At 41.6% G+C, this 27,116-nt stretch overlaps 1 protein-coding gene across 3 annotated transcripts in view; it reads left to right on the top strand.

Annotated features, from left to right (window-relative positions):
- Positions 1-26,644, top strand: part of LOC133647951 (aldehyde oxidase 1-like) — a 31,250-nt gene extending 4,606 nt beyond the window's left edge. Inside the window, exons 5-35 of one of the 3 annotated variants that reach the window (XM_062043713.1) lie at positions 3,397-3,523; positions 3,643-3,704; positions 3,778-3,840; positions 6,756-6,836; positions 6,934-7,078; positions 7,174-7,266; positions 7,341-7,492; positions 7,783-7,876; positions 7,943-8,052; positions 8,147-8,331; positions 8,495-8,657; positions 9,900-9,977; positions 10,050-10,219; positions 10,298-10,424; positions 10,504-10,626; positions 10,702-10,798; positions 13,445-13,569; positions 13,643-13,776; positions 13,843-13,930; positions 13,995-14,081; positions 16,526-16,717; positions 16,788-17,015; positions 17,080-17,175; positions 17,240-17,368; positions 17,451-17,525; positions 17,600-17,652; positions 21,765-21,879; positions 21,958-22,023; positions 22,119-22,307; positions 22,386-22,553; positions 23,591-26,644. In XM_062043713.1, the coding sequence (XP_061899697.1) occupies positions 3,397-3,523; positions 3,643-3,704; positions 3,778-3,840; positions 6,756-6,836; positions 6,934-7,078; positions 7,174-7,266; positions 7,341-7,492; positions 7,783-7,876; positions 7,943-8,052; positions 8,147-8,331; positions 8,495-8,657; positions 9,900-9,977; positions 10,050-10,219; positions 10,298-10,424; positions 10,504-10,626; positions 10,702-10,798; positions 13,445-13,569; positions 13,643-13,776; positions 13,843-13,930; positions 13,995-14,081; positions 16,526-16,717; positions 16,788-17,015; positions 17,080-17,175; positions 17,240-17,368; positions 17,451-17,525; positions 17,600-17,652; positions 21,765-21,879; positions 21,958-22,023; positions 22,119-22,307; positions 22,386-22,553; positions 23,591-23,644 (3,669 nt within the window). In that variant the 3' untranslated portion in view covers positions 23,645-26,644. Of the gene's footprint in view, positions 1-3,396; positions 3,524-3,642; positions 3,705-3,777; positions 3,841-6,755; positions 6,837-6,933; positions 7,079-7,173; positions 7,267-7,340; positions 7,493-7,782; positions 7,877-7,942; positions 8,053-8,146; positions 8,332-8,494; positions 8,658-9,899; positions 9,978-10,049; positions 10,220-10,297; positions 10,425-10,503; positions 10,627-10,701; positions 10,799-13,444; positions 13,570-13,642; positions 13,777-13,842; positions 13,931-13,994; positions 14,082-16,525; positions 16,718-16,787; positions 17,016-17,079; positions 17,176-17,239; positions 17,369-17,450; positions 17,526-17,599; positions 17,653-18,523; positions 18,610-19,123; positions 19,297-21,764; positions 21,880-21,957; positions 22,024-22,118; positions 22,308-22,385; positions 22,554-23,590 lie in introns of those variants that run through there. The other 2 variants (XM_062043726.1, XM_062043721.1) reach the window with 2 other exon arrangements.
- The last annotated feature ends 472 nt before the right edge of the window (positions 26,645-27,116 follow it).

Raw genomic sequence — 27,116 nt, 5'->3', positions numbered from 1 at the left:
CATATTACTTCTTACTGCTTGTATGTGTGTTTCTCCTGTAGACGAAGCAGGAAAAACAACATGGGACAATATCAGATCAGATAGATCAGGTCTTTATTGTCATTGCACAAGTACAACGAAACTTTGTTTTCAGCACAAACCCGTTCAAGATTAGACAAACAAACAGTGTACTGGGTTACAGAACAGGAACGCTGATGGGTCGCCACAAGGCGCCCTGTAAAAGATGGGAAAAAGGTAAAACGCTGGAGAAAAAGGTGAGTAAAAAAATACAATCTAGACTGGGCTCCTAAGCGGGCCTAGTCTGGAGTGGGGAAAAAACCTCCATGCAATGCATACATAAACACGTTACATTTAGTCACGACAAACTCGCAACAGAGGGGCGGGGAGTTGGGACCCTGGAAGGCGACTGCTGCTATGAAGCGCTGCCATCCGACCATCACCCCGAGGGGAAAACAAGCGGTGGTGAAGGTGTGGGGGGGGGGGGGGGGGGGTGCCCAATTGTCTTGGGTGTGATGATGTAATGTTTTTTTAGACTGAGTCCGATCTGCAAAAGTTCGACTCCAGGCGTCGTTGAGGAGGGAGGGAGGTCAAAAGCGTCCATTATTGAGGTGTCCTCGGGGGTGTTTTGCAGAACAGCCTGGTCCTGTTTCCACAGCTTCAAGGCCATTCGACGGAGTCAAATCGTAGATTAGGATGTTTGTTTTCCGCGAGCAGACAAAGCAATGACTTGTCTGTTCTATTCGTCCATGCTGGGTGCTCTCATCCATCCATCCATCCATCCATCTTCTTCCGCTTATCCGAGGTCGGGTCGCGGGGGCAGCAGCCTAAGCAGGGAAACCCAGACTTCCCTCTCCCCAGCCACTTCGTCCAGCTCTTCCCGGGGGATCCCGAGGCGTTCCCATGCCAGCCGGGAGACATAGTCTTCCCAACGTGTCCTGGGTCTTCCCCGTGGCCTCCTACCGGTCGGACGTGCCCTAAACACCTCCCTAGGGAGGCGTTCGGGTGGCATCCTGACCAGATGCCCGAACCACCTCAACTGGCTCCTCTCGATATGGAGGAGCAGCGGCTTTACTTTGAGCTCCCCCCGGATGGCAGAGCTTCTCACCCTATCTCTAAGGGAGAGCGGCCGAAATGAGTTTCCTCCACCGGGTGGGTGCTCTCAAATTCAATTAAATTTTCCTTTTCAGCAAGCTTCTCCATGATGTGATCCATCTTGCGATTCAGTTCGGAAATCGCCGCAGTCTGTGTTCCCACAGCCCTGCCCAAACCATCCATTGGGACGAACAGCCTTTGGGCTCCTTGAGTGGCTGCCATCGTCTTACGAATTTGACGATACACCAGAGCAATGCCCAGCCCAATCAGCAGGTGCCCCGCGATCACGGTTCCAAATAGCTAGATGTCTTCCACATCCTCGATGGAAAGGACTGAGAGGCACATGATTCTCCATTTATCCCAGGAATCTCTCACATACCCCGCAGCAATGGTTCCATCAGGGCAGCCAGGCTCCCCCGAAAACTCTTTTCCTCGTCGAAAAAGATTTTGTCAATTGCGTCGAGAATCCAGCTGATCATATCCATGTCTAATGTTTAGATTTGAGGACAGCGCAAAGAAAGAGGCTTCAAAAAAGTTCAGACAAGACAAAAACCAAGAAAGCAAGCTGGGAGAAGAGGGAGTGGAAAAAAATGGGACCGCCCTCACCAGAGGCAAGACAGAAAGCCTATATCAAGTCTTTATTGCCTGTCTACAGCGTTAAGCCTTCTGGGTAATGTAGTATATAAACATTTAGCAATACACTGATGTCCTCACTTCCTAGTTTACATGTACTTATATATTCATTTAACTTTTATTTATCAAGGTAAGACAATTAAGAGCATATTTCCATTGGCGATGCTGACCTCGCAAAGAGGCGATATTTATATGTTAGAGATGTTGATTTCTGATGATAATCTCTCACCGTCTCATTTACTAACTAAAAAAGAGCTATAGATTGCTCTTAACTGTTCGCAAATGTCTTTAACGTGCAAGGGTAAATGTGTTAGAAGATAAATTAATGTTTAAGATGGACAAACACGTCTCTAGCATTAAACATACAAAGAGAATGTCTGTAACTTTAGAAGTACAGAGTGGACAACAAGGAAGCCTTTGGTGGTGGGTTTTTTCTGTACTTGTAAATATTACTATTATTAGCTATAGTTAAGTAAAATAGTACAGTAATTTGACAACGAGCTCTGAATATGTACTTTTTAATGCCATCTAATGTCTATTTTTAGGCAGTGTGGTATAAAGCAAGTAAAAGATCAGTACAAATTGTTTTAGGATTTTTGTTGCAATTCTGTGCTTTTTAAGGTTTAAAGTTACAGGAGACACTTAAAACGTTTATAACAAATTCATAAAATAAGTTGTTTTGATGTTAAAAATAAATAAGTTTTGTTTTTTGAGTTTTTCGTAAATATTTATCTACATACTTTTTCAAATGGCGCCTGTAACACGACAGTAAAACCGCTGATCAAACAAAACAGAAACGTCATTGATGTCTTTATTCATCCTTTATGACATGAATACCCCCGAGGACACCTCAATGATGGACGCTTTTGACCTCCCTCCCTCCTCAACGACACCTGGAGTCGAACTTTTGCTTGCATGCAGAACGGCCCCAGTCTATGAACATTACATCATCACACCCAAGACAATGGGCACATACACACACACACCCCTCCCCCACCCCACGCCTTCACCACCGCTTACTTCCCCTCGGGGTGATGGACGGCTGGCAGGGCTTCATAGCAGCAGTCGACCTCCAGGGCCCCAACTCCCCGCCCCTCTGTTGCAAGTTGTCGTAATTAAATGTAACATGTTTATGTGTGCATTGCATGGAGGTTTTTTCTCACTCCAGACTAGGCCCTCTTAGGAGCCCAGTCTAGATTGTATTTTTTTACTCATCTTCTTCCACAGCGTTTTACCTTTTTCTTATCTTTTACGGGGCGCTTTTGGCGAGCCATCAGCGTTCCTGTTCTGTAACCCTGTACACTGTTTGTTTGTCTAATCTTGAACAGGTTTGTGCTGAAAACATAGTTTTGTTGTACTTGTACTTCCTATCACTATCCTAATAAGATTTTTTCATTTTTTAATAAGGTTCAAGATCTGGATTCTTCCTTTTTGTATTTTGTAAGCACTTTGAGTTTGAACAGTTTCTTAAAGTGGATTATTTTAGCTTGTTTATTTGCTTAATCCATTCCATAATTTAACTGTTAGCAAATAAAATTCCATAGATTAGCCGCACCTTTGTATAAACCTCAGGGTTCAAAGCTTGGGAAAAAAGTAGCGGCTTACAGTCCGGAAAATACAGTAATTTTGCTAGCAGTAGTTTTGTCAGTATAGAGCGTGATGTGTTTCCAGGAGCGAATAGCGAAAGCGCATGGCTCCCAGTGCGGCTTCTGCACGCCAGGCATGGTGATGTCTATGTACACCCTTCTGCGGAACACTCCTCAGCCCAGCCTAGATGACATCACCGAGGCAATGGCTGGTACTGCTTGAATATCATACATTTTTGTTTCAACCCTTCAGAAGCGTTGCTGCATGAATTAGGCATTGATCAAATTATATTTCAACGTACTTGACTTGACCTTGGCTTTCTTGATTCAGGGAATCTGTGCCGCTGCACTGGATATCGGCCCATTGTTGACGGCTGCAGGACCTTCTGTCAAGTGCAGTGATTTCTTCTGAAGTTTTTAAGCTATTTTGTAAGTACTTCAACTAAAGTATGTTTAATCCATGCAGGAAGTCAACTGCTGCCAAGTCAACGGTGGGAAAAACTGCTGCAGCGAGGAAGAAAAATATGATGTAAGTTGATATGGTGATGTTTTTAATTTTATCCCGGGGGGGGAGGGGAGACCATTTTTTTGAATGTGCAGTACACACATCACAGTTTTGTTTTGAATTGTATTTATTACTGTAGATGTGTATCTAAGATCTCAACAAACGTCAAACATGATACGTCTTCCTTAAAGGCCTACTGAAATGAAATGTTCTTATTTAAACGGGGATAGCAGGTCCATTCTATGTGTCATACTTGATCATTTCGCGATATTGGCATATTTTTGCTGAAAGGATTTAGTAGAGAACATCGACGATAAAGTTTGCAACTTTTGCTCGCTGATAAAAAAGCCTTGCCTGTACCGGAAGTAGCGTGACGTCACAGGTTGTGGAGCGCCTCACATCTGCACATTGTTTACAATCATTCCCACCAGCAGCGAGAGCGATTCGGACTGAGAAAGCGACGATTACCCCATTAATTTGAGCGAGGATGAAAGATTTGTGGATGAGGAAAGTGAGAGTGAAGGATTAGAGTGCAGTGCAGGACGCCAGGATGTATCTTTTTTCGCTCTGACCGTAACTTAGGTACAAGGGCTCATTGGATTCCGCACTTTCTCCTTTTTCTATTGTGGATCACGGATTTGTATTTTAAACCACCTCGGATACTATATCCTCTTGAAAATGAGAGTCGAGAACGCGAAATGGACATTCACAGTGACTTTTATCTCCATGACAATACATCGGCGAAGCACTTTAGCTTCGGAGCTAACGTGATAGCATCATGCTTAACTGCGGATAGAAACAGAAGAAACATGCCCCTGACTGGAAGGATAGACCGAAGATCAACAATACTACTATTACTTCTACTATCAGGAGACACTGAACTAAACCCTGGACCTGTAACTACACGGTTAATGCTATCCAGCCTGGCGAAGCCTAGCAATGCTGTTGCTAATGACGCCATTGAAGCTAACTTAGCTACGGGACCTCGACAGAGTTATGCTAAAAACATTAGCTCTCCACCTACGCCAGCCCTCATCTGCTCATCACCACCCATTTTCACCTGCGTTCCAGCGTTTGACGGTGCGGTCGGCGGCTCGGAGACGGAGGAAGTCAACCCAGACACCGGTGAGGACAGCGGCGCGGCGGCGGACGGCGTTGTGGCTTTCGTAAAGTTCATACAGCACATATATTTCCCCAAAGTTACGTACGTGACATGCACATAGCGGCACGCACGTACGGGCAAGCGATCAAATGTTTGGAAGCTAAAGCTGAACTCACGGTAGCGCGTCTGCTATCCAACTCAAAGTCCTCCTGGTTTTGTTGCTGTAGCCCGCCGCTAATACACCGATCCCACCTACAACTTTCTTCTTTGCAGTCTTCATTGTTCATTAAACAAATTGCAAAAGATTCACCAACACAGATGTCCAGAATACTGTGGAATTTTGAGATGAAAACAGACGACTTAAGCTGGCCACCGTGCTGTTCCAAAATGTCTGCTACAATCCGTGACGTCACACGCAAACGTCATCATACCGAGACGTTTTCAGCCGGATATTTCCCGGGAAATTTAAAATTGCACTTTATAAGTTAACCCGGCCGTATTGGCATGTGTTGCAATGTTAAGATTTCATTATTGATATATAAACTATCAGACTGCGTGGTCGGTAGTAGTGGCTTTCAGTAGGCCTTTAATGTGGATTGACTAATAACCCTTTTTTCTCTCCAGTATTATGGTATTAAATAGACATTTTGAATTTAATTGGAAAAGCTTAGTAGAGCAGCGTTCCGTGCGCTATCAAGTTTGCATGTTGCATATTACAAACACCTTTAGGCCCTAATAATGTTTACTTACTTAAAGTGCAATTACACATCACATTACAACATCTTGACAAATAATCTTCCTGCTGAAAAACAAAGTGAATTGACTTGAGATAGTGCCCTCTGCTGGATTTAGAGCTGCAGCACTCTCCCTGCAGGTAGAGCAATCAAACTACATTCAATTTAACCATTGAAAAAAGGAAACAACAACAAAAAATATTCTGGGGAGTGAATGTCAAACCACAAATAAGCAGTTGTCTACTGTAAACTAAACTCACTATCTAAATACACTACATGACATTTGTACACAATAAATGCCATTATAACTCTATTATGCTGATAAGTTTGCAACTGTTTGTGTTTTTAAGCTTTTTTAGAAGTATGTTTTTCCTATCACATGATTAGAATAACAATCCTATTAATGCAGGAGTAGTTTGCAATAATAAACAACTGTACTTCTGAATAATTTGGTTATATTAATTTGGTGGAAACTAACAACATCAGCAATGTAACAACTTTCTCCGAGTTGAAAATAGACATTCACCATATGTAGAACATAATAACTTCACTAGCGCTCCTGAATGTAAACAAACGCCATGAGTGGGTCACAACTCTACACACACAGACATTGACTATAACCATGCCAAGTACAAGAACCTTATATAGTCAATACTGCAATGATTACATCGATATTTTTTTATTATCACAAAATATTTTATCTTTTTTGTTGTTGAAAAAACCCATGAAATAAGTTCCTTGACACAGGAGAACTTTGATTATGACCAATGTATGACCCTCTAACTACTTAGTATTGGATTGATACCAACATTTGTACTATCATCCAAATTGTATGTTAAGTATCAAAAACCAGAAGAATAAGTGATTAAAACATTTTAACAGAAGTAACATGTTAAAACAGAAAGTAAGCAGATATTAACAGTAAATGAACAAGTAGATTAATAATCAATTATCTACCGCTTGTCCCTCATAATTTTGACAAAATATTACAATTGGTATTGGAACAACCCTGATCCCTAGTACTGACTGTATCGTCGCCTAGTGACCACACATTTCTAGTTTATATTCGTATATGAAGGCCTTACATTGTCTCTGCTTCCCAGGAAACTCCATTGCTGTTTGACAAGTTGGACTTTCTGCCACTGGACGCAACACAAGACCTGATCTTTCCCCCGGAACTGATTGTAAACCCACACAAAGTGTTCCATTTGTTATGTATAGAGCTGGACCACTCACTTTGCGCCCTCAGACAGTCTAACCCGTCTGTGTTCTTACCCCCAGCTGATGGCGGAAACTGACAGGCCGCAGACACTCACATTTCGTGGGGAGAGAATGACCTGGAAGTCCCCTGTTCTGCTAGAGGAGCTGGTCCAGCTCAAGACCAGCAACCCAAAGGCTCCGCTGATCATGGGGAATACTAATTTAGGTCCAAATGAATATGTCATTTGAGGATTAAATTCTGATAAGAAAAAAAACAGGATGCATGGTGCAATTTGCTGATCCTTGTGCTTGGTGTCAAAGGTCCGGATATGAAATTCAAGGGTGTTACGCATCCATTGGTGATATCTTCCATCCGAGTATTGGAGCTCTTTGAGGTGACTGAGACGCCACATGGTGGGTAAAATCTATCAGGCTGTGCTTTGATAATCTGATCAAGGTCCATGTCACTAGTTATTGGGTCTCTGTAGGTGTTTGGGTGGGAGCGGGCTACACCCTCTCTGAGACCCGGGCTATTTTGAATAAGTTTTGCTGCCAGTTTCCAGAGGAGAAGACAGAGCTGTTCAGAGCGCTCATCAAGCAGCTAGGGAATTTGGGAAGCCAGCAGATCCGCAATGTTGCTGTGAGTAGACTACCCAAAGGCATTGTTTTTGTTTTTAACCTTTAATATGATTTGATAGTGCACTAAATATTATAATATTGTGTATTCCAAACATTTTTGTTGTAAGTATCTACCTGTCACCTTGACTTATGATTTCAAAGCAAGTTATCCATCAGTTTGTTCATAAAATAATATAATAATCAAACGCGTAGGTTATTGTATAATATTATCATGAAGTGATTATACATTTATATTTCTATGTCATGAAGGCTGTGAATCCGGCCCATGTGTCACATGTTTTCATTTTACAGACTCTGGGAGGAAACATTATGAGTGCATATCCAAACTCTGATCTAAACCCAGTTTTTGCTGCCGGTAACTGCAGCGTGAGCGTCATCAACAGTGGTAAGATACTGACAAACCGGATCGTTCACCACTTCAGCAAATCACACGTTTATTCTGCATCACCAGAAGGAAAACGGGAGGTTCCACTCAATCAGGACTTCTTTGTGAGCCTTGGGAAGACCATCTTGAAGCCAGAGGACATTGTTGTCTCTGTGCTAATCCCTTTCTCCAGAAAGGTGCAAATGTTGCTTTTGAAAGTACAAAAACAATACACACATAAACACATTAAAATCAATAAATATATGGTGCCATGTCATGTTTGTACTGCAGGGAGAGTTTGTTCGAGCATTCCGTCAGGCTCCAAGAAAGAAGAGTGCATTTGCTACTGTGACCACTGGGATGCGAGTGATGTTCTCTAAAGGGTCCAGAATAGTAGAAGATATCAGTATTTACTACGGAGGTGTAGGCGCAACCACGGCCAGCGCCGCCAAAACCTGTGCTGCCATCATTGCACGGTGAGCCATGTTTTATATAGTACCACAAGATTAGAGCATTCTTATTATTGTTTCTGTTAGTTTTGGCAATCCATCTTCATGACAATCCATATAGAATGAATCCAAAGCAGTGATTAGTGATTGTTGACGTTTCACCACTAATTTATAACAACATCTTATTCAGACCGTGGAATGATGAAACCCTCAACCAGGCTTACGACATCCTCATCAAAGAATTTGACCTCCCACCTTCGATTCCAGGAGGAAAAGCAGAGTTCCGTCGCTCTCTGACTCTCAGTTTCCTTTTCAAATTCAATCTAGAGATCCTTCAGACCCTCAGAAAGATGGTAAGCACCTCCTGCATGGTCCAGCCTACCTCGTTTATGGTGGAAACGTTGGTTAAGTATTCTCAGTGCATTGAATGGATAGAAACTGGATCAGAGGCTAAATTTACGCCAGGCAAACCATCCCTTGTTTACTGACTGCATCCAAAGTAAGCAGGCTACAGCATCACCTTAGTTACATAAATCACATCACGAAAAACATTTGTCACTGCCAAAAAGCAGAGTACTCAAAGGGGAACTGCACTTTTTTTGGAATTTTGCCTATCGTTCACAATCATTATGAGAGAAATAACGATTGATGTTTTTGTTTCTAAATATTAAACAAATGCGATTAAAAGTTTGCTTACAATGGAGCCTATGGCAGCCGGTGCCGTGCAATTCCGCCTATAAAGCCTTTGAAAAAACGTGATACATGATCTACAATTAACTTTCAGGAGCAAGGAAGTGAGAAAGCAGCAGACCACTCACGGCGTCGCTATAAATAGTTTGTCTGTGTTAGCGCTTATAATAACAATATCACTAATACTTGGTTAATATTCAAGTCACGAATTGTAAATGGAGTATTGTTGGCAGTTTTTGAATTGTTATTTACTGGATTTTTTGGGCGCAATAGAGGACCTCCAATTGTCTTCGCTGTTAGTGGAATTTTATTTACGTTTGTTTGCCAGTTAGAATGCATTTAAAAAAATTCCATCCACCGTCATGTCTTTCATAATGATTGTGAACGATAGGCAAAATTCCAAAACAAGTGCAGTTCCCCTTTAAAGGGTTGCTTTGAGGAACACCTCAGTTATGTAAATTACAACTTTGGAAGACAGTGTTCTATGTTTGCTAGCCAGGTTCAAATGTCAGTGCAAGTATCTGTGTATACAATGGTCCAAGTTCCTTTATACAACAGGATCATTCTAGTGTTATTTAGGAATTTGTAGCAAAAATGTTTGTCTCCCAACTTTTGAACTGAACTTGGGGGCCTGTATGGTCTCATTCCCGGGCTGCATTTGGCCCCTGGGCAGCCAGTTGAATAGCCCTGCTTTAAATCATTTGGATCTTGCACTATGACCTCAAGCTGTCTAACTAAAGTCTGTGAGTATAGACTGATGAAGTCTGCTAGCTGAGGAGAAACCTCTTCTAAGAATATCTGAACAGTCCACTTGTGGTCAATTCTCAGAATGATGCCTTGAGAGTACCATGCCCTTTGGATGAATGAGAACTTTCACTGGCATGGTAAATGATTGTCTTTTGAAGAACGTGATTGAAGAGGAAGTCACGGAGAAGATTGAGCCGCTGCCAAGAGAGATCCAGCGAAGCCAACAGGAGTTCCATGTCAGTATAGGTCACCATTTCCTCCTTCAAACGCACACAGTTGTCAAATAAACCTGGCTGCCTCTTCTTCAGAATGTCTCTGAGGGCCAGAGCGAACATGACCCAGTGGGCCGACCCGTCATGCATCGATCCGCCATCAGCCAGGCCACTGGAGAGGCAGTTTACTGCGATGATCTCCCGACAATTGATGGCGAACATTTCCTGGCTCTGGTCACCAGCTCAAAAGCACATGCCAAGATCATGTGAGGAAAAATGATTGTGGACATTAACACATTCAACATGCTCTGCATGACTCATATTTGTATTTATTTTTTTAACAGAAGCGTGGATGTGAGCAATGCCCTACTACTTCCCGGTGTCATTGACGTCATCACGGCCAAAGATATTCCTGGGAAGAAAACCCGCATCATTTGTGGTTATGATGAAGACATGCTTGCTGGGACACAGGTCAGTCATTTGTTCATCTTGGATGTAACTGTCAGCAGACGCAGCGGAAGATGTGCATGTGCTAGTTCCGTGTGTCCAGGTGTCATGCATCGGTCACATAGTGTGTGCTGTCTTGGCGGACTCCAGAGTTCATGCCAAAAGAGGTGCGTCAGCAGTGACTATCAGCTATGAAGACTTGCCAGACCCCATTTTTACTATCGAGGTGAAGAAAATACACCTATTGGGTTGTACATCGTTGTCGGGTTCGTGATAAGTGGTCTTACTCTCACTGTAACAGGACGCCATTAAGCAGTCATCCTTCTATGAGCCACAGAGGAAGATTGAGAGAGGAAATGTGACAGAGGCCTTCAAGGGTGTCGATCTGGTTCACGAAGGTGAATACCCTTTCGACTCTGTGGAGTTAAACGGCTCTATTCCAGCCCTTACAGTAATATAAAGCTGTTTGTTGTGTTATAACACTTCATGATTATGAAGTACTCCCATAAATTACTTTAAAAAATGGTTTCAACCTACTCTAAGTGGTTTCGTTCATTAAACTCTCGCTCTAGTTCTGTACAGATACACTCGGGAAGGTCACCAACCTCCTGCGCTTTGTCACAACTCCCAAATGCAAGGGAGACTCCCTTTTAAGATTAAGTGCCAAAGAAAAAGGAAGGCCACCCCCATGCAAGGGAAACCAGACATTGCAAAAATGTTCAGAAATTGGCGAAATGCTGATCAATTCAAGTCCAAGACACTTAACCACCACGATTATCATCAAGGATAAAGATTGATTGATTGATTGAGACTTTTATTAGTAGGTTGCACAGTGAAGTACATATTCCGTACAATTGACTACTAAATGGTAACACCGGAATAAGTTTTTCAACTTGTTTAAGTCGGGGTCCACTTAAATTGATTCATGATACAGATATATACTATCATATATACTATCATCATAGTACAGTCATCACACAAGATAATCAAAATGAATTATTTACAATCAGGGGTGTGGGGGGGGTTAGGATATGGACATCAAGTAGTGGACAGAGAGAGAGAGAGAGATCAGAAGGCATAAGAAAAAGTATCTGCATTTGATTGTTTACATTTGATTGTTAGCAATCCGGGTAGGGTGTTAGTTTAGGGTTGTAGCTGCCTGGAGGTGAACTTTTATTGCGGTTTTGAAGGAGGATAGAGATGCCCTTTCTTTTATACCTGTTGGGAGCGCATTCCACATTGGTGTGGCATAGGAAGAGAATGAGTTAAGACCTGGAGTTAAGATGGTAGCTTAAACGTGTGTTCAATTTGGTCTTGGATGGAAATAGAAACGAGGCCTTCCATGCCATTTTGGAAAGTTCTGGAGAGTTCCTTTTAACATTTCGAAATGACTAAACAAAAAGCAACAAACAGACAATTGCTTTGACGCATTAGCATGGTACATTTGGGTTAGGGCTGCAACTAACAACTATTTTTATGATCAAATAATTATCGACTATCTTAACAATTAGTTGACTAATCAGATTATGAAAAATATACCTATTCGTTGGCTGTATTTTAGCTATTTTTTTAATTCCGCTTGAAATATTTTTAGGCGTGTGCTAACTTACAATAAAAATGACTAATTCATCCAGAAATGTGTATTCATACTGTAACTGTGCTGCTTATTAGGCTGTTACAAAAATTATAATAACTCTAGTAAATGTATGTCTTTTTTTAAACAAGGACAGGTAAAGTGCTAATATAAACAAATGATTATTTTGTCAGTAAATAAAATAGCAAAAAACAAAAAAACAACACCAAAACTGTCAAGCAGAAAGTAATTTTTTGATGATGATGTGTTAAGAAAGCTGCACACAGGAATATAGACTAAATTTAGCGGACTCTGGCTAAAAAGATAGTTAAAATAATTTTTCTACAAAACTCCATCTCTTACCTATGAAGGTTCTCATTCATCCAGGTCATCGTTTGGCGTTCAATCGTTCGCAACTGGACTGCTTGGTTTGTCTGTGAAGACGTTTCGCCGCTCATCCGAGTAGGCTTCATCAGTTCGTGGTCATAGACTTAGATTGGTCAGATCTAGTCCAAACGGTTGATGCCAAAACCCCATATAGTGTATTTATACTCCAAAAACCAGGATGGTGTGCCTGGGCAAGGATGGTTTCACCCTATCGTGGTGAGAAAAACAACTGTTTAATGTAAATGTGTAATCCTAACTGTCAAATCCAACGACAGTCGTTTAAGTGAACATTCCCCTTGTTAGCGTTGAGGTATTGTGTGGCAGAACATTTGCTGTAGATCGACTACTACCAGTCCAAAATAGTCGGAATCCCCCCGCGTACGCATTACATTCAGTTGTAAACAAATGGCACAACTTGCATTCTGGTCACCTTCCGTGACCAGACTGTTTTGGCACCAACCGTTTGTACTAGATCTGACCAATCTGAGTCTATGAGCACGGACTGATGAAGCCTACTCGGATGAGCGGCGAAATGTCTTCCAAGACAAACCAAGCAGTCCAGTTGCGAACGATTGAACGCCCTGAGATAACTCCATCTCTCTGTTGTTAGCTAGCCAGCTAACAAGCTAGCTATCTTACAGAGAAGTGTTGGAGACCACATCCTCCAGATGTTAGACATGCCTCCGCTTTAAATGCTCCCGAATCACAGAAGTACTGCTATTAAAAGCAAGGTCTGGTTTGACATGTTGAAATGTTCCCATACTTTTCGTGTTTTCCCCAAACTTTATTATCCATCACACCCTTAATTTGGGTTGATATTCGCTTTATCCTCCTCATTGGTGTGCGAAGTCTTTTCATAGCCTCACTGAGAAATCCTAGGAGTGAAGTTTGTTCTTTCATTTCCGCAGCTGCCTGGAATGATCGCAGGCACCCAATTTTGTGATGTCAGAGTAAAATTAAAGGCCATTGTATATTATGTTTCATATAATGTAGTTATTTACAAAAATATTTAACAAAAACAAGAATTTTGGACTGAGGACCACGTGCTCTATTCTCTTTGAAAACCTTTGGATATTTTCTTCAGGAGAGATTCGTATAGGCGGCCAGGAACATTTCTACATGGAGACTCAGAGCATGTTGGTCGTACCAGTGGGAGAGGAAAGGGAGTTGAACGTTTATGCGTCTTCTCAGTGGCCAACAGCACTTCAGGTACTTCAAGACCATCCGTTATGTGTTTCCTCCCTTGTGACATCAGGTGTGCTGCCATATGTTCCGCCTCTAGATGGCCGTTGCTGAAACGTTGGCCATCCCGTGTAACCGAGTGATCTGTCACGTCAAAAGATTGGGCGGGGCATTTGGAGGGAAAGTTGTAAAAACCAACATACTTGCTTGTATCACGTCTGTGGCTGCGTGGAAGTAAGTGTTCCCAAAAACCTAACTGATGTTCTTCATCACTTCAAAATTTGTGTTACTTTGTTTCAGGCACAACTGTCCGGTCCGCTGTGTTCTGGAACGAGGTGAGGACATGCTGATCACTGGCGGACGTCATCCTGTGCTGGGCAAATACAAGGTATTGGACACATTTGTACAAATCAGCAGACTCTTCAGTTAACAAAAACTGTGTTTGTTTTTAGGTTGGCTTCCAGAAAGATGGAAAGATCCTGGCGGCAGATATCCAGATCTACACCAATGCTGGCAATGCAGTCGATGAATCAGTCTTTGTGCGTGACATAGGTTCACTCTTTCTTAGTCTTATTTTTCCACCAAGCAGTCCAGTTCTCAGAGCAATCAATTGATCGCAACAGATTGTCAGGCTCTAGTTGTTTTAGTCTAGAGTTTTGGCGCAGGATGACGAGGATCTGACGCTCCGTTTCGGCCTACTGAATGCTAGATCGCTATCCAAGGTCTAAGAGAAGGTTGTTTATGATCAACTTCTTCCTTATCTTAACTCAAATGATATTGGGGGGAAATTCCAGTCTGGTTTTAAATCACAATATAGCACAGAAACTGCCCTTTTAAGAGTTTTTAATGATCGGTTTTTAGCTGTGGACTAAGGTCAATCTGGCGTTCTTGTGCTTTTAGATTTGACTGCTGCTTCTGATAAGGTGGACCACAGCATTCTTTTAACTCACCTTGAGTCTTGTGTGGGTATTAGAGGAACAGCTTTAAAATGGTCCCAGTCATTTTTGACCAGCAGGAGTTTTTCTGTAAACCTAGGCCAATACTCCTCTGAGTCTGCCCTTAAGTATGTTGTACCTCAAGGTTCAATTTTAGTACCAGTCCTCTTTTCTTTATATATGCTTCCCCTGGGTGCTGTTTTAAAAAAGTACAATGTCTCTTTTCACTGCTTGTAACAGTGAGCAATACTCAGATTGCGATGACTACACTGCAGAACTGTTTGCATGATGTGCATGAATGGTTGGGGGCTAATTTGGCTCAGTGGCCTTGTGGTTAGAGTGTCCGCCCTGAGGTCGGTAAGTCGTGAGTTCAAACCCCGGCTGAGTCATACCAAAGACTTATAAAGAAATTACCTCCCTGCTTGGCATTCAGCATCAAGGGTTGGAATTGGGGTTTAAATCACCAAAATGATTCCCGAGCTCTCCTCACCTCAAGGGGATGGGTCAAATACAGAGGGTAATTTCAGTGTGTGTGACTATCAGTGGTACTTTAACTTTAAATCCTTGTATTTGGTCAAACAAACCCGCTGCTATTGGTCCTCTGTCCTCATATTGCCACGAATCAGCAAGGAGCCTTGGAGTCACTTTTGACAGCTTGCTTAAGCTGGACAAACTAATTAGCTCTGTCATTAAATCTAGCTTCTTTCAGCTAAGACTCCTGGCAAAAATAAAACAGTATCTTCCACAGGCTGACTTTGAAAGAGCTGTCTATGCATTTGTGACGTCACTCCTGGATTACTGTAATTCGTTGTGCGTAGGCCTGGATCAGGGCTCTCTCCAGCTGCTGAAGCGCTTGCAGAACTCTGCTGCTCGTCTGTTAACTAAAACCAAACAACGTGACCACATTACCCATGCAGTGGCTTCCCTTCATTGGCTCCCAGTTACTTATAGAGTTCATTTTCAAATGTTGCTTATTGTTTTTAAATGCTTACACCAAGAATCCCCGCTGTATCTTATTGAGATGCTGCAGCCTTATTGTCCCAGCAGGACTCGGAGGCCTTCAGACCAACTCCTCCTAGCTCTCCCAAAAACTAGGCTAAAAATTAGAGGATATAGAGCCTTCTCAGTGGAAGGGCCCAGACTATGGAACAACCTTTAAATTAGGTCCTCCCAGTCCCTGAGCCAATTTAAATCTAGACTAAAACATATTTTTACTCCCTGGCATTCAAATCCAGTTTTTATTTATTTATTACATTTTAGTATGTTAGTATTTTAGGTGATATATTCTGCACTTTTTAAAGGTATATTTTACTACTGTATTTTATTCATCCTCCCGTTTTACGATGTAAATGTGACACTATGTGACACTTTTTTATGTCTCGACAGCACTTTGGCCGACTGGGGTTGTTCTTAAATGTGCTATATAAATAAATAAACTGAACTGAACTGAACTAATCAATATAAAATAATTGTTTTAATTATTTCTTATAGGTATCACAGAAAAAAACAGTAATACAGAACACGGGGAAGTGCAAAAAATATTTTACATTAAAACTTGATTTTAAAGCATCTTAAGAGCATACATTGCAATGTTTCACTGCATATATTCTGCACAAAAAGAATTGATAGTCTGTAAACAATTATGGCAACTACCGTTACAACGTGCTTGCTAGTTAATCCTACAGTGTATGAAAGAGTAATCTATTAAAGGGGCTTGCTCGCACCCAGACCAAACCTGGGGCTGATTCTGTCGCCAGTTCCGTCCAGGCTTCAGCAGCGCCGGTCAGCTACTCCCAGCTATCCCAACTGGAGAGATTCTCGGGGGATACCTCTGACGTCCAGCAGTTCCTCACCCAGTGCGAGATCCACTTTGAGCTGCAAGCTGCGGCTTTTTGTTATCCCTCACCTCTCGGGTTTGATTTGGCAGGCAACCCTGATATGCACATCAAGTGGTGACCTAAACTGAACTTGGTGGAAACATGTTTTAGTTGACCATATGACTGCTTCTTCTTCAAATACCCAAGACCCAAATGATATTGATCTTACAGGTAGTAGAGAAGATACTGCTTGAACTGGACAACGCCTACAACATTCCCAATTTGCGTGGCCGAGCTGCCGCCTGCAGAACCAACCTGCCCTCCAACACAGCCTTCAGAGGCTTCGGGGTGCCTCAAGGTGCTTGTATTGTGGAGAACATGATACATGATGTGGGAATGGCGCTACAGTTTCCTGTGGATAAGGTCAAATCTAAAGCACAATCCAATTATTTGTATTTTATATGAAATGTCTGAATAACGAATGATTGATCAGATTCAAGAGATCAATATGTACAGAGGACCATCACTCACCCACTACAAGATGGAGTTCAGCCCAGAGAACTTACTGCGCTGCTGGGACAAATGTAAAGTCAAGTCTGACTATAATGGCCGCTGCGATGCTGTAGACAAGTTTAACCAGCAGAACCGCTGGAAGAAGAGAGGAATAGCCATTACCCCGATTAAATATGGCATCGGCTTTGCAGAAGGCTTCATGAACCAAGTAGGTTGTTTGTGTAGCTCCTTTCTGGCTTACAAAATGAGGTGAAATACGTTTGTTTGTCTAGGGCGCCGCTCTGGTGAACATCTATGTAGATGGCTCGGTTCTGGTGACTCATGCTGGGACAGAGATGGGTCAAGGAGTCCACACTAAAATGCAACAGGTGCGCATGTGATGGCTGACATCCGTCTGATATTTCAGAGCATCAAAATCTTGTATGCGGACAGGTGGCCAGTCGTGAGCTTCACATCCCCCCCTCAAAGGTCTACATCAGTGAAACCAACACCAGCACTGTTCCTAACACCTTCCCCTCCGCCGCCTCCTATGGCACAGACGCCAACGGCATTGCCGTAAAGGTATACATCCTTTTTCCTGCTATTTGTTCCCCTGTCATTTAAAGTACAAGTACACTGCTAAATATTACTGTCATGTTTTTAGAATGCTTGCCAGACTCTCTATCAGCGACTGGAGCCAGTCCGACTGAAGAACCCCAAAGGAACATGGGAGAATTGGGTACGAAGGGATGATACATTTAATTGCAGCTATGTCACACACAAAAGTTATTTAGTACATTACTTTATTTGCAGGTCTTTGAAGCCATTATGGAGAAGATCAGTTTATCTGCCACTGGGTACCACAGGTGAGACTTAAACATTGTGTCAGATGTCCTACCTGTCAGGTTCAAACACTGATGACATCTATTAAACAAGACAAGAAGCAACGAGTCAAACAGAGGCAGAATTAAATTCGGACTCAATTGAGGAGAAACGTGTCAACCTGTAACCTCTTACAGTGTCACCCACGCTCTGACGAAAAAGGTTTACGTCTCCTCCTTTATTTGGACACTCCCTGTTTACACAACATCTGCTTCCAAAGGAATGGGGAGTATGTAAACAGTCATTGTTTTCGGTCACATTAACACAAAAGAAAAAGATGCCTCGGGCTTGGGCTGGTCCTGAATTCAGCTTGAGCAGGTCTTCGATGACAATAGATAACCCCTCCCGTCTCCTCCCATCGTACACAGTGGAATTTTCCAAGCCTTTGCTTGGTGCAACAAAGACAGCCTCTTGTCTGTTCATTGGGAACTCAGGGAACGGAAAGTGTTTTGATAGTTTACATACAATTTTTCTGACACTACCTTAGACCAGTGCTTCCCAAGTACGTAGGGCGACACCCCCCAGTGGGTCTGAGTGAGGTATAGGGAGGGTGTGAAGGTTAGGCATTTCACTACATCTTTATTCATGCTGCAGAAAAAACAAAAGCTTCCAGCTTGGTGGAAGCTTTGCCACCAAATCAATCGGCTGCCTGCTTAACCCAGTAAAAAAGTACACACAGGAACATGGATGCACAGAGAGAGCTGTAGAAGTTTGTGTTAGGAATGAAAAGAAAAAACAATTGTATTTATTGCTCCTGAAAATGAATCTGGCAGTCATTACCCATAACATTAATAGTTTTTTTGAGGAATCCGTAGATAAGTAATTGTACTTGAAACACCCCCTTTCCATCACCAGACTCAGTATGCCGCTCAGTCTTAGTGTGACGTCATCCACAGAACTGGAGCCCATTTCCTCGTATAGACCGTGTGTATAAAGGCATGTAAAACTATTAATTTGATTATTTAATTGCATTTTTGTCACCCTGATCCATGATTAGTACCAAACTGATACGGTTAATAATGAGCAACATAGAAATACAAAAGCATCGCTATTTCGCTATTATTTACTGTTAATATTTATACTATATATCGCTGCTTCCAGACTTCACTTCCTCTTCCAGAGACTGTTGTCATTAGAAATGTTAGACGTATATTACGAGTAACATTTATTTAGTATTTGATTTGTTTATTTTAGATACTTGGCTGAAAAATGTCATTGTTTTCCAAAGGGTATTTGTCAGTTCTAGTTATGTTTGGGTTTTCCTGTGTTTAGAATCACTTCCTGTCCTGGTGCTCTTGTTTTGTCAGTGTTTCCTGTTTGGTCTCTGTGTTTTGCAGCACCTTTACTTTCTGTTCCATGTCCTGTCAGCACACCTGTTCCTCGTTTAATTACTTCTATTTTGTTCCACCTGGGTCCCTCCTTCAGTGTAGGGTCATTCTTGCTCTTCCTTTTCAGACTAATGCTTTGCATGCTGTTTGGGTTCCACACCACTTTGTGAGGAATTCATGCGTATTTCTTGCATTCCACCTGCCAATCTCTGCATCCTTGGGGTCACGCCGAAGCAACGCGCACCGCACCATGACAGTGCTGTCCCTTTAAGACCGTGTCTGGAGACCTATACCCCTGCAGTCATGTCAGTAAGCCTTTGGATTTTTTTTTGCCAACACACCTATTATTTTGTGAGCATGGGAGGCAGCAGTAAATCAAAAAGCAGTTTAGGCCTCTCTCAAAGTTGCCCAACACACTGAAGGGTGCAAAACCTTTTATAAAAAAAAAATGTTAATAAGTCAACATTGTACCTTTTTTATTTAAATAATAAGCTAATGAAGATGACTCATTGTCAGGTTCAAACACTGATGACATCTATTAAACAAGACAAGAGGCAAAGAATCAAACAGAGACATAATTCATTTTGGACTCAATATATTGAGGAGAGTCGCCCGGACATTGTATCCTTCGACAATCTCCAGCACGCTCTGCCCAAAGATTGCACTCCTCCTTCTGTATTTGACTTTCTCCCCCCATCTGACCACAGCTGCTTCCAAAGGGAAGTGGGTCGTAAACAGCGTTGCCTTTGGTTACCGAACAGTTCAAAAGAATAGGTCGTAAAATAGTTCAAAAAGAGTTCCATAAAATACTTCAAAAAGAGTTTGTCTGGAAATTGGGCAGATCATTGGTTCTCTCCGCTTTGAAGTCCTTGGGCCAGGACAACATCCTTCTGTTGATTACCAAGGACAACATCCTTCTGTTGATTACCATACATGAGAGAACACAGGAACACCATCTTGCTTCCCCCCCTACACAGTGGAGTTTTACGAGCCTTACTCTTGGTAGGTTCCAAAAGACAGCCTTTTGTCTTCTTGTCAGGAACACAATGTAATACCAAGTTTTTGTGATAATTTAGATTAATTATTAATTATTCTAAAACACATGTCCAATATTTGAATGACACTAGTGAATTGTTTATACGTTTTCCTCTGTTTTGAGAGTCACACAGACTGATCAGTCTTTGAAATAGTTGGAAAATAGTTTCAAGTAGTTTCAAATGTTATCCCAGCTCATTTTATTAGTCTATATTGATAAGCGGGTGTTGTCAAAGGATTAATTTTTTAAATCAAAGTAATCACTTTTGCATTTTGATTAATCATGATTAATTGCAGTAAATTACTTAATACTTTAAATTTACTTTAAAAAAGTCAAGTAAAAGTTATGTTGACACATTAGCAGTTTTATTGTCAGAATGTCATACAAGATATACAGAAGTCAACACAACTACAACATAGGTTGACATAAAAGGAATTCTTTTTTTCATAGAAATAACCCAATTGGGTCTCAAATTGTAATTTTTTTAGTTTGTCGATGCCTGCTTTGACGGGCAGTTTTTAGATAAGCGCAGTAGACCAGGACTTAATGAGTTAGTTGACATTAGGCCCTTTTCAGGTGGAATTGAGCATGTACAATCAAAAAAAAAATTGTGTGATGAATCTGTGCATTGAATGTGTAATGCTGTGGAGGATGCATATATGTTCAAGAGTTATTTCTCTATTCATAGCCATGTTTGATCAGCTAGTACTTTTCCTTTGTATATTCTACCAGTCTCTCTTTGTCTTCGGATTGTCTGTTTAGTGTCTTAACCCTTGGAATGTGAAATACAACACCCACCTTTTCCTTATCAGTGTTGCGAGGGGGAGAGACGGGGGTTTTCTTTGTGTGCAAAGGAGTTGGCTTTTCCGTTTGAATGTCGGATCAACTAGAGTGTGAATGTATTGGTTAAATTGACCTCCTAAAGCTTTAGTAAAACTTGAAATTATTCCAATTCTGTCTTGATGGTCCTTCTTACTCAGCATATACACTACCGTTCAAAAGTTTGGGGTCACCCAAACAATTTTGTGGAATAGCCTTCATTTCTAAGAACAAGAATAGACTGTCGAGTTTCAGATGAAAGTTCTCTTTTTCTGGCCATTTTGAGCGTTTAATTGACCCCACAAATGTGATGCTCCAGAAACTCAATCTGCTCAAAGGAAGGTCAGTTTTGTAGCTTCTGTAACGAGCTAAACTGTTTTCAGATGTGTGAACATGATTTTACAAGGGTTTTCTAATCATCAATTAGCCTTCTGAGCCAATGAGCAAACACATTGTACCATTAGAACACTGGAGTGATAGTTGCTGGAAATGGGCCTCTATACACCTATGTAGATATTGCACCAAAAACCAGACATTTGCAGCTAGAATTGTCATTTACCACATTAGCAATGTATAGAGTGTATTTCTTTAAAGTTAAGACTAGTTTAAAGTTATCTTCATTGAAAAGTACAGTGCTTTTCCTTCAAAAATAAGGACATTTCAATGTGACCCCAAACTTTTGAACGGTAGTGTATGTCATCGAAAGAACTTGGGATTGACCGGTAACTTAGATTCCCTGGGAGGAAGAGCTGGTCGACGCAACAATGCTCAATGCGATATTTTTTGGTGATTAATCACACGAGTTAACTTGTTATTTTTGACAGTTCTGATATAAATACATTCCCATTTCATACAAGAATTATGATAACACTAAGAGTGCTTATGAACATCCTGCTTGCTGCATTCCCCTTAGGGGTGCTGACTCTCACATGGACTGGGACAAGATGGAGGGCCGCCCCTACCCTTATTTCACATTCGGGGTCTGCTGTAGTGAGGTGGAGCTAGACTGCCTCACCGGTGACTACATGGTACGTTAAAGCTTGGCACATCTCCAGTCAGTTGCTGCGTGGCAGACATTTTTAGGTGTTGCTTTGTGGATCTTGTAGACGGTGAGGACAGACATTGTAGTGGACATTGGCCAGAGTTTGAACCCGTCAGTGGACGTCGGCCAGGTGAGTCTGACAGAGACCTGAAGGAATTATTGTCAACAGAGAGAAATTAAAAAGTAATAATATATTTTTTTTTGGTCATCAATTGCCTGGAGCAGATTGAAGGTGCCTTCACGCAGGGTTTGGGTCTGTACACGCTGGAGGAGTTGAAGTTTTCTCCTTCTGGGCTTCTGTACACCCGAGGTCCATCACAGTATAAAATACCCGCTGTTTGCGACATGCCCCTCAGCTTCAATGTCTATCTCCTCTCGGACTCCTACAATCCCCATGCCGTCTACTCTTCCAAGGTCAGAAGTCGTGGTGGGCGAGTAACTGTTTTTTTAGGTCAACTCTGCAGTGTCATTACTCTTTTGTTTTCTCTTTAGGGTATCGGGGAACTCACCCTCTTCTTGGGCAGCTCAGTGTTCTTCGCCATCAAACATGCTATTGCAGCAGCACGCAAAGAGGTCGGCCTAACGGGCTGTTTTTCTCTCAACAGCCCTGCTACTGCGGAGAGAATTTGCCTCGCCTGCGCAGCCCCCTTTACCCAAAAGGTGTGAAGCCATCTTTTTACTCTATTGATAGCACCGTCTTTTGTTGAAATGCTGCAGATGAAGGCAGTAAAATGTTATCAGAAGTACTTTGAATCAAAATAAAGATTAAAAAAGAACATTTATAAGTAGAGATGTCCGATAATATCGGACTGCCGATATTATCGGCCGATAAATGCTTTATAATGTGATATCGGAAATTATCAGTATCGGTTTCAAAAAGTAAAATGTATGACTTTTTAAAACGCCTCTGTGTACACGGATGTAGGGAGAAGTACAGAGCGTCAATAAACCTTAAAGGCACAGCCTTTGCGTGCCGGCCCAGTCACATAATATCTACGGCTTTTCACACACACAAGCGAATGCAAGACATACTTGGTCAACAGCCATACAGGTCACACTGAGGGTGCCCGTATAAACAACTTTAACACTGTTACAAATATGCGCCACACTGTGAACCCACACCAAACAAGAATGACAAACACATTTCGGGAGAACATCCGCACCGTAACACAACATAAACACAACAGAACAAATACCCAGAACCCCTTGCAGCACTAACTCTTCCGGGACGCTACAATATACACCCTACCCATAACCCCCTCCCCCCCTCCCCCCAACCCCGCCCACCTCAACCTCCGCATGCTCTCTCAGGGAGAGCATGTCCCAAATTCCAAGCTGCTGTTTTGAGGCATGTTAAAAAAAATAATGCCCTTTGCAACTTCAATAATAAATATGGCAGTGCCATGTTGGCATTTTTTTCCATAACTTGAGTTGATTTATTTTTGGAAAAACCTTGTTACATTGTTTAATGCATCCAGCGGGGCATCACAACAAAATTAGGCATAATAATGTGTTAATTCCACAACTGTATATATCGGTATCGGTTGATATCGGAATCGGTAATTAAGAGTTGGACAATATCGGAATATCGCATATCGGCAAAAAAGCCATTATCGGACATCTCTACTAATAAGTAAATATTGAACAGTTATTCCAATGAAATCTTATTGAATTTGTTTTTTTGGTTTGATTTGCAGATTCAAGCGAGCAAAACAGGATCCGTCCATCAACCTTGGGCCCTAAACATTTAAAACCCTCACCTACCTGATGTGACTGTAGACCATTATTTTACGCGCAAATTGTTAACTCTCTCTCAATGATTCTGCTCTTAATGTACTCTTAATAAAGTTAAAGGCCTACTGAAAGCCACTACTAGCGACCACGCAGTCTGATAGTTTATATATCAATGATGAAATCTTAACATTGCAACACATGCCAATACGGCCGGGTTAACTTATAAAGTGACATTTTAAATTTCCCGCTAAACTTCCGGTTGAAAAACTCCTTTGGATATGACTTATGCGCGTGACGTCACAAAATCCACGGAAGTGGTTGGACCCCATCGGACCCGATACAAAAACCTCTTGTTTTCTTCGACAAAATTCCACAGTATTCTGGACATCTGTGTTGGTGAATCTTTTGCAATTTGTTTAATGAACAATGGAGGCTGCAAAGAAGAACGTTGTAGGTGGGATCGATCGGTGTATTAGCGGCTAAGTACAATACTTACAGCAACACAACAAAGACTACTTACTTAGCAGACGCCTAGCCGCCAAACCCACGGATGAAGTCCTTCGTCGCGCCGTCGATCGCTGGAACGCAGGTGAGCACGGCTGTTGATGGGAAGATGAGGGCTGGCTGGCGTAGGTGGAGCGCTAATGTTTTTATCATAGTTCTGTGAGGTCCGGTTGCTAAGTTGCTAAATTAGCCTTGGCGTCGTTAGCAACAGCATTGTTAAGCCTTACCAGGCTGATAATTTTTAACCGTGTAGTTACATGTACATGGTTTAATAGTATTGTTGATCTTCTGTCTATCCTTCCAGTCAGGGGTTTATTTCTTTTGTTTCTATCTGCATTTGAGACAGATGCTATCACGTTAGCTCATGCTACAGAGGTTCGTCGATGATGGGTGTCCTTCGTCGCGCCGTCGATCGCTGGAACGCAGGTGAGCACGGCTGTTGATGTAACCGTGTAGTTACATGTACATGGTTTAATAGTATTGTTGATCTTCTGTCTATCCTTCCAGTCAGGGGTTTATTTCTTTTGTTTCTATCTTCATTTGAGAACGATGCTATCACGTTAGCTTAGTAGCTAAGTGTGTCACGGATGTATTGTCGTGGAGATAAAAGTCACTTTAAATGTCCATTTCGCGTGCTCGACTCTCATTTTCAAGAGCATATAGTATCCAAGGTGGTTTAAAATACAAATCCGTGATCCACAATAGAAAAAGGAGAGTGTGGAATCCAATGAGCCAGCTTGTACCTAAGTTACGGTCAGAGCGAAAAAAGATACGTCCATCACTGCCTCTCTAGTCCTTCACTCTAACGTTCCTCATCTACGAATCTTTCATCCTCGCTCAAATTAATGGGGTAATCGTCGCTTTGTCGCTCCGAATATCTCTCGCTCAATTGTAAACAAAGGAAAATTGTGAGGAATATTACCTCCTGTGACGTCACGCTACTTCCGGTACAGGCAAGGCTTTTTTTTATCAGCGAGCAAAAGTTGCGAACTTTATCGTCGATTTTCTCTACTAAATCCTTTCAGCAAAAATATGGCAATATCGCGAAATGATCAAGTATGACACATAGAATGGATCTGCTATTCCCGTTTAAATAAAAAAAAATTCATTTCAGTAGGCCTTTAAAGTACCAATGATTGTCACACACACACTAGGTGTGGCGAAATTATTCTCTGCATTTGACCCCATCACCCTTGATCACCCCCTGGGAGGTGAGGGGAGCAGTGACCGGCAGCGGTGGCCGCGCCCGGGAATCAATTTTGGTGATTTAACCCCCAATTCCAACCCTTGATGCTGAGTGCCAAGCAGGGAGGTAATGGCTCCCATTTTTATAGTCTTTGGTATGACTCGGCCGGGGTTTGAACTCACAACCTACCCATCTCAGGGCGGACACTCTAACCACTAGGCCACTGAGTAGGTATATGTAACACAGAATCGGTACTGAATGGGTTAACGTTTTTGCTCATCTTTTCATAGAAAATACAAAACATGTGTTGCGGTTCCATGTGGGGAGCAGCAGTGAGGCTTTAGAAGTTAATATGACACTAAGGGGTGTCCCGATACAACTCTTTTATTTCTGATACCACACCGATATTGGGGCCTTTAGGTATTAGATCGATACTGATATTAATCTAATACAATGTCAACACGAATCATAATACATACGGGTAGTCATAGGCGCCGATCTACATTTCTGCCAGTGGGTGCTCGGACGGGCGGTAAATCTGACGCTACTTTTCTAAACATGCGCGGTTTTTGCTTGGTGGTGAGAAAGAATTTGCCATCAATCCCACGTGGGTGCTCGGCATTGTCCGTGGGTGCTTCGGGGCGCCTGTTGTGTTAGAAAAGGCTTGTTGAAGTGAAATTCCTATGAACAACACTAACCTCATGACAGAATTGTGCTGTCTTTGAATTGGAGTGGTACTTTTGTTTTTGGCATTCTGGTGGCATTTCTGACCTTGTGAACCATATTTTGTGTCTGTCGGAGTCTGGAGAGAGAGCGAGGTCGAAAAGAGTTTCTTTTTTTTCTCTTCTGAACCATTGAAGGAGCATATGTGGGTTATAGTTGAACGAGTGGTCGGCCTGACCATTCTACAAAATGTTTTGATTGTTTGTTATGGCAGGGGTCACCAACGCGGTGCCCGCGGGCACCAGGTAGCCCGTAAGGACCAGATGAGTAGCCCGCTGGCCTGTTCTAAAAATAGCTCAAATAGCAGCACTTACCAGTGAGCTGCCTCTATTTTTTAAATTGTATTTATTTACTAGCAAGCTGGTCTCGCTGTGCTCGACATTTTTAATTCTAAGAGAGACAAAACTCAAATAGAATTTGAAAATCCAAGAAAATATTTTAAAGACTTGGTCTTCACTTGTTTAAATAAATTCATAATTTTTTTTACTTTGCTTCTTATAACTTTCAGAAAGACAATTTTAGAGAAAAAATACAACCTTAAAAATGATTTTAGGATTTTTAAACACATATACCTTTTTACCTTTTAAATTCCTTCCTCTTATTTCCTGACAATTTAAATCAATGTTCAAGTAAATTATTTTTTTTTATTGTAAAGAATAATAAATACATTTTAATTTAATTCTTCATTTTAGCTTCTGTTTTTTCGACGAAGAATATTTGTGAAATATTTCTTCAAACTTATCATGATTAAAATGCAAAAAAATTATTCTGGCAAATCTAGAAAATCTGTAGAATCAAATTTAAATCTTATTTCAAAGTCTTTTGAATTTCTTTTAAAAATTTTGTTCTGGAAAATCTAGAAGAAATAACGATTTGTCTTTGTTAGAAATATAGCTTGGTCCAATTTGTTATATATTCTAACAAAGTGCAGATTGGATTTTAACCTATTTAAAACATGTCATCCAAATTCTAAAATTAATCTTAATCAGGAAAAATTACTAATGATGTTCCATAAATTATTTTTTTAATTCTGTCAAAAAGATTCGAATTAGCTAGTTTTTCTCTTCTTTTTTTCG

The sequence above is a fragment of the Entelurus aequoreus genome, linkage group LG01 (assembly GCF_033978785.1).
Source record: "Entelurus aequoreus isolate RoL-2023_Sb linkage group LG01, RoL_Eaeq_v1.1, whole genome shotgun sequence".
In the NCBI taxonomy this organism is placed as follows: Eukaryota; Metazoa; Chordata; class Actinopteri; order Syngnathiformes; family Syngnathidae; genus Entelurus; species Entelurus aequoreus.
This window is presented reverse-complemented; position numbering and strand designations above follow the sequence as displayed.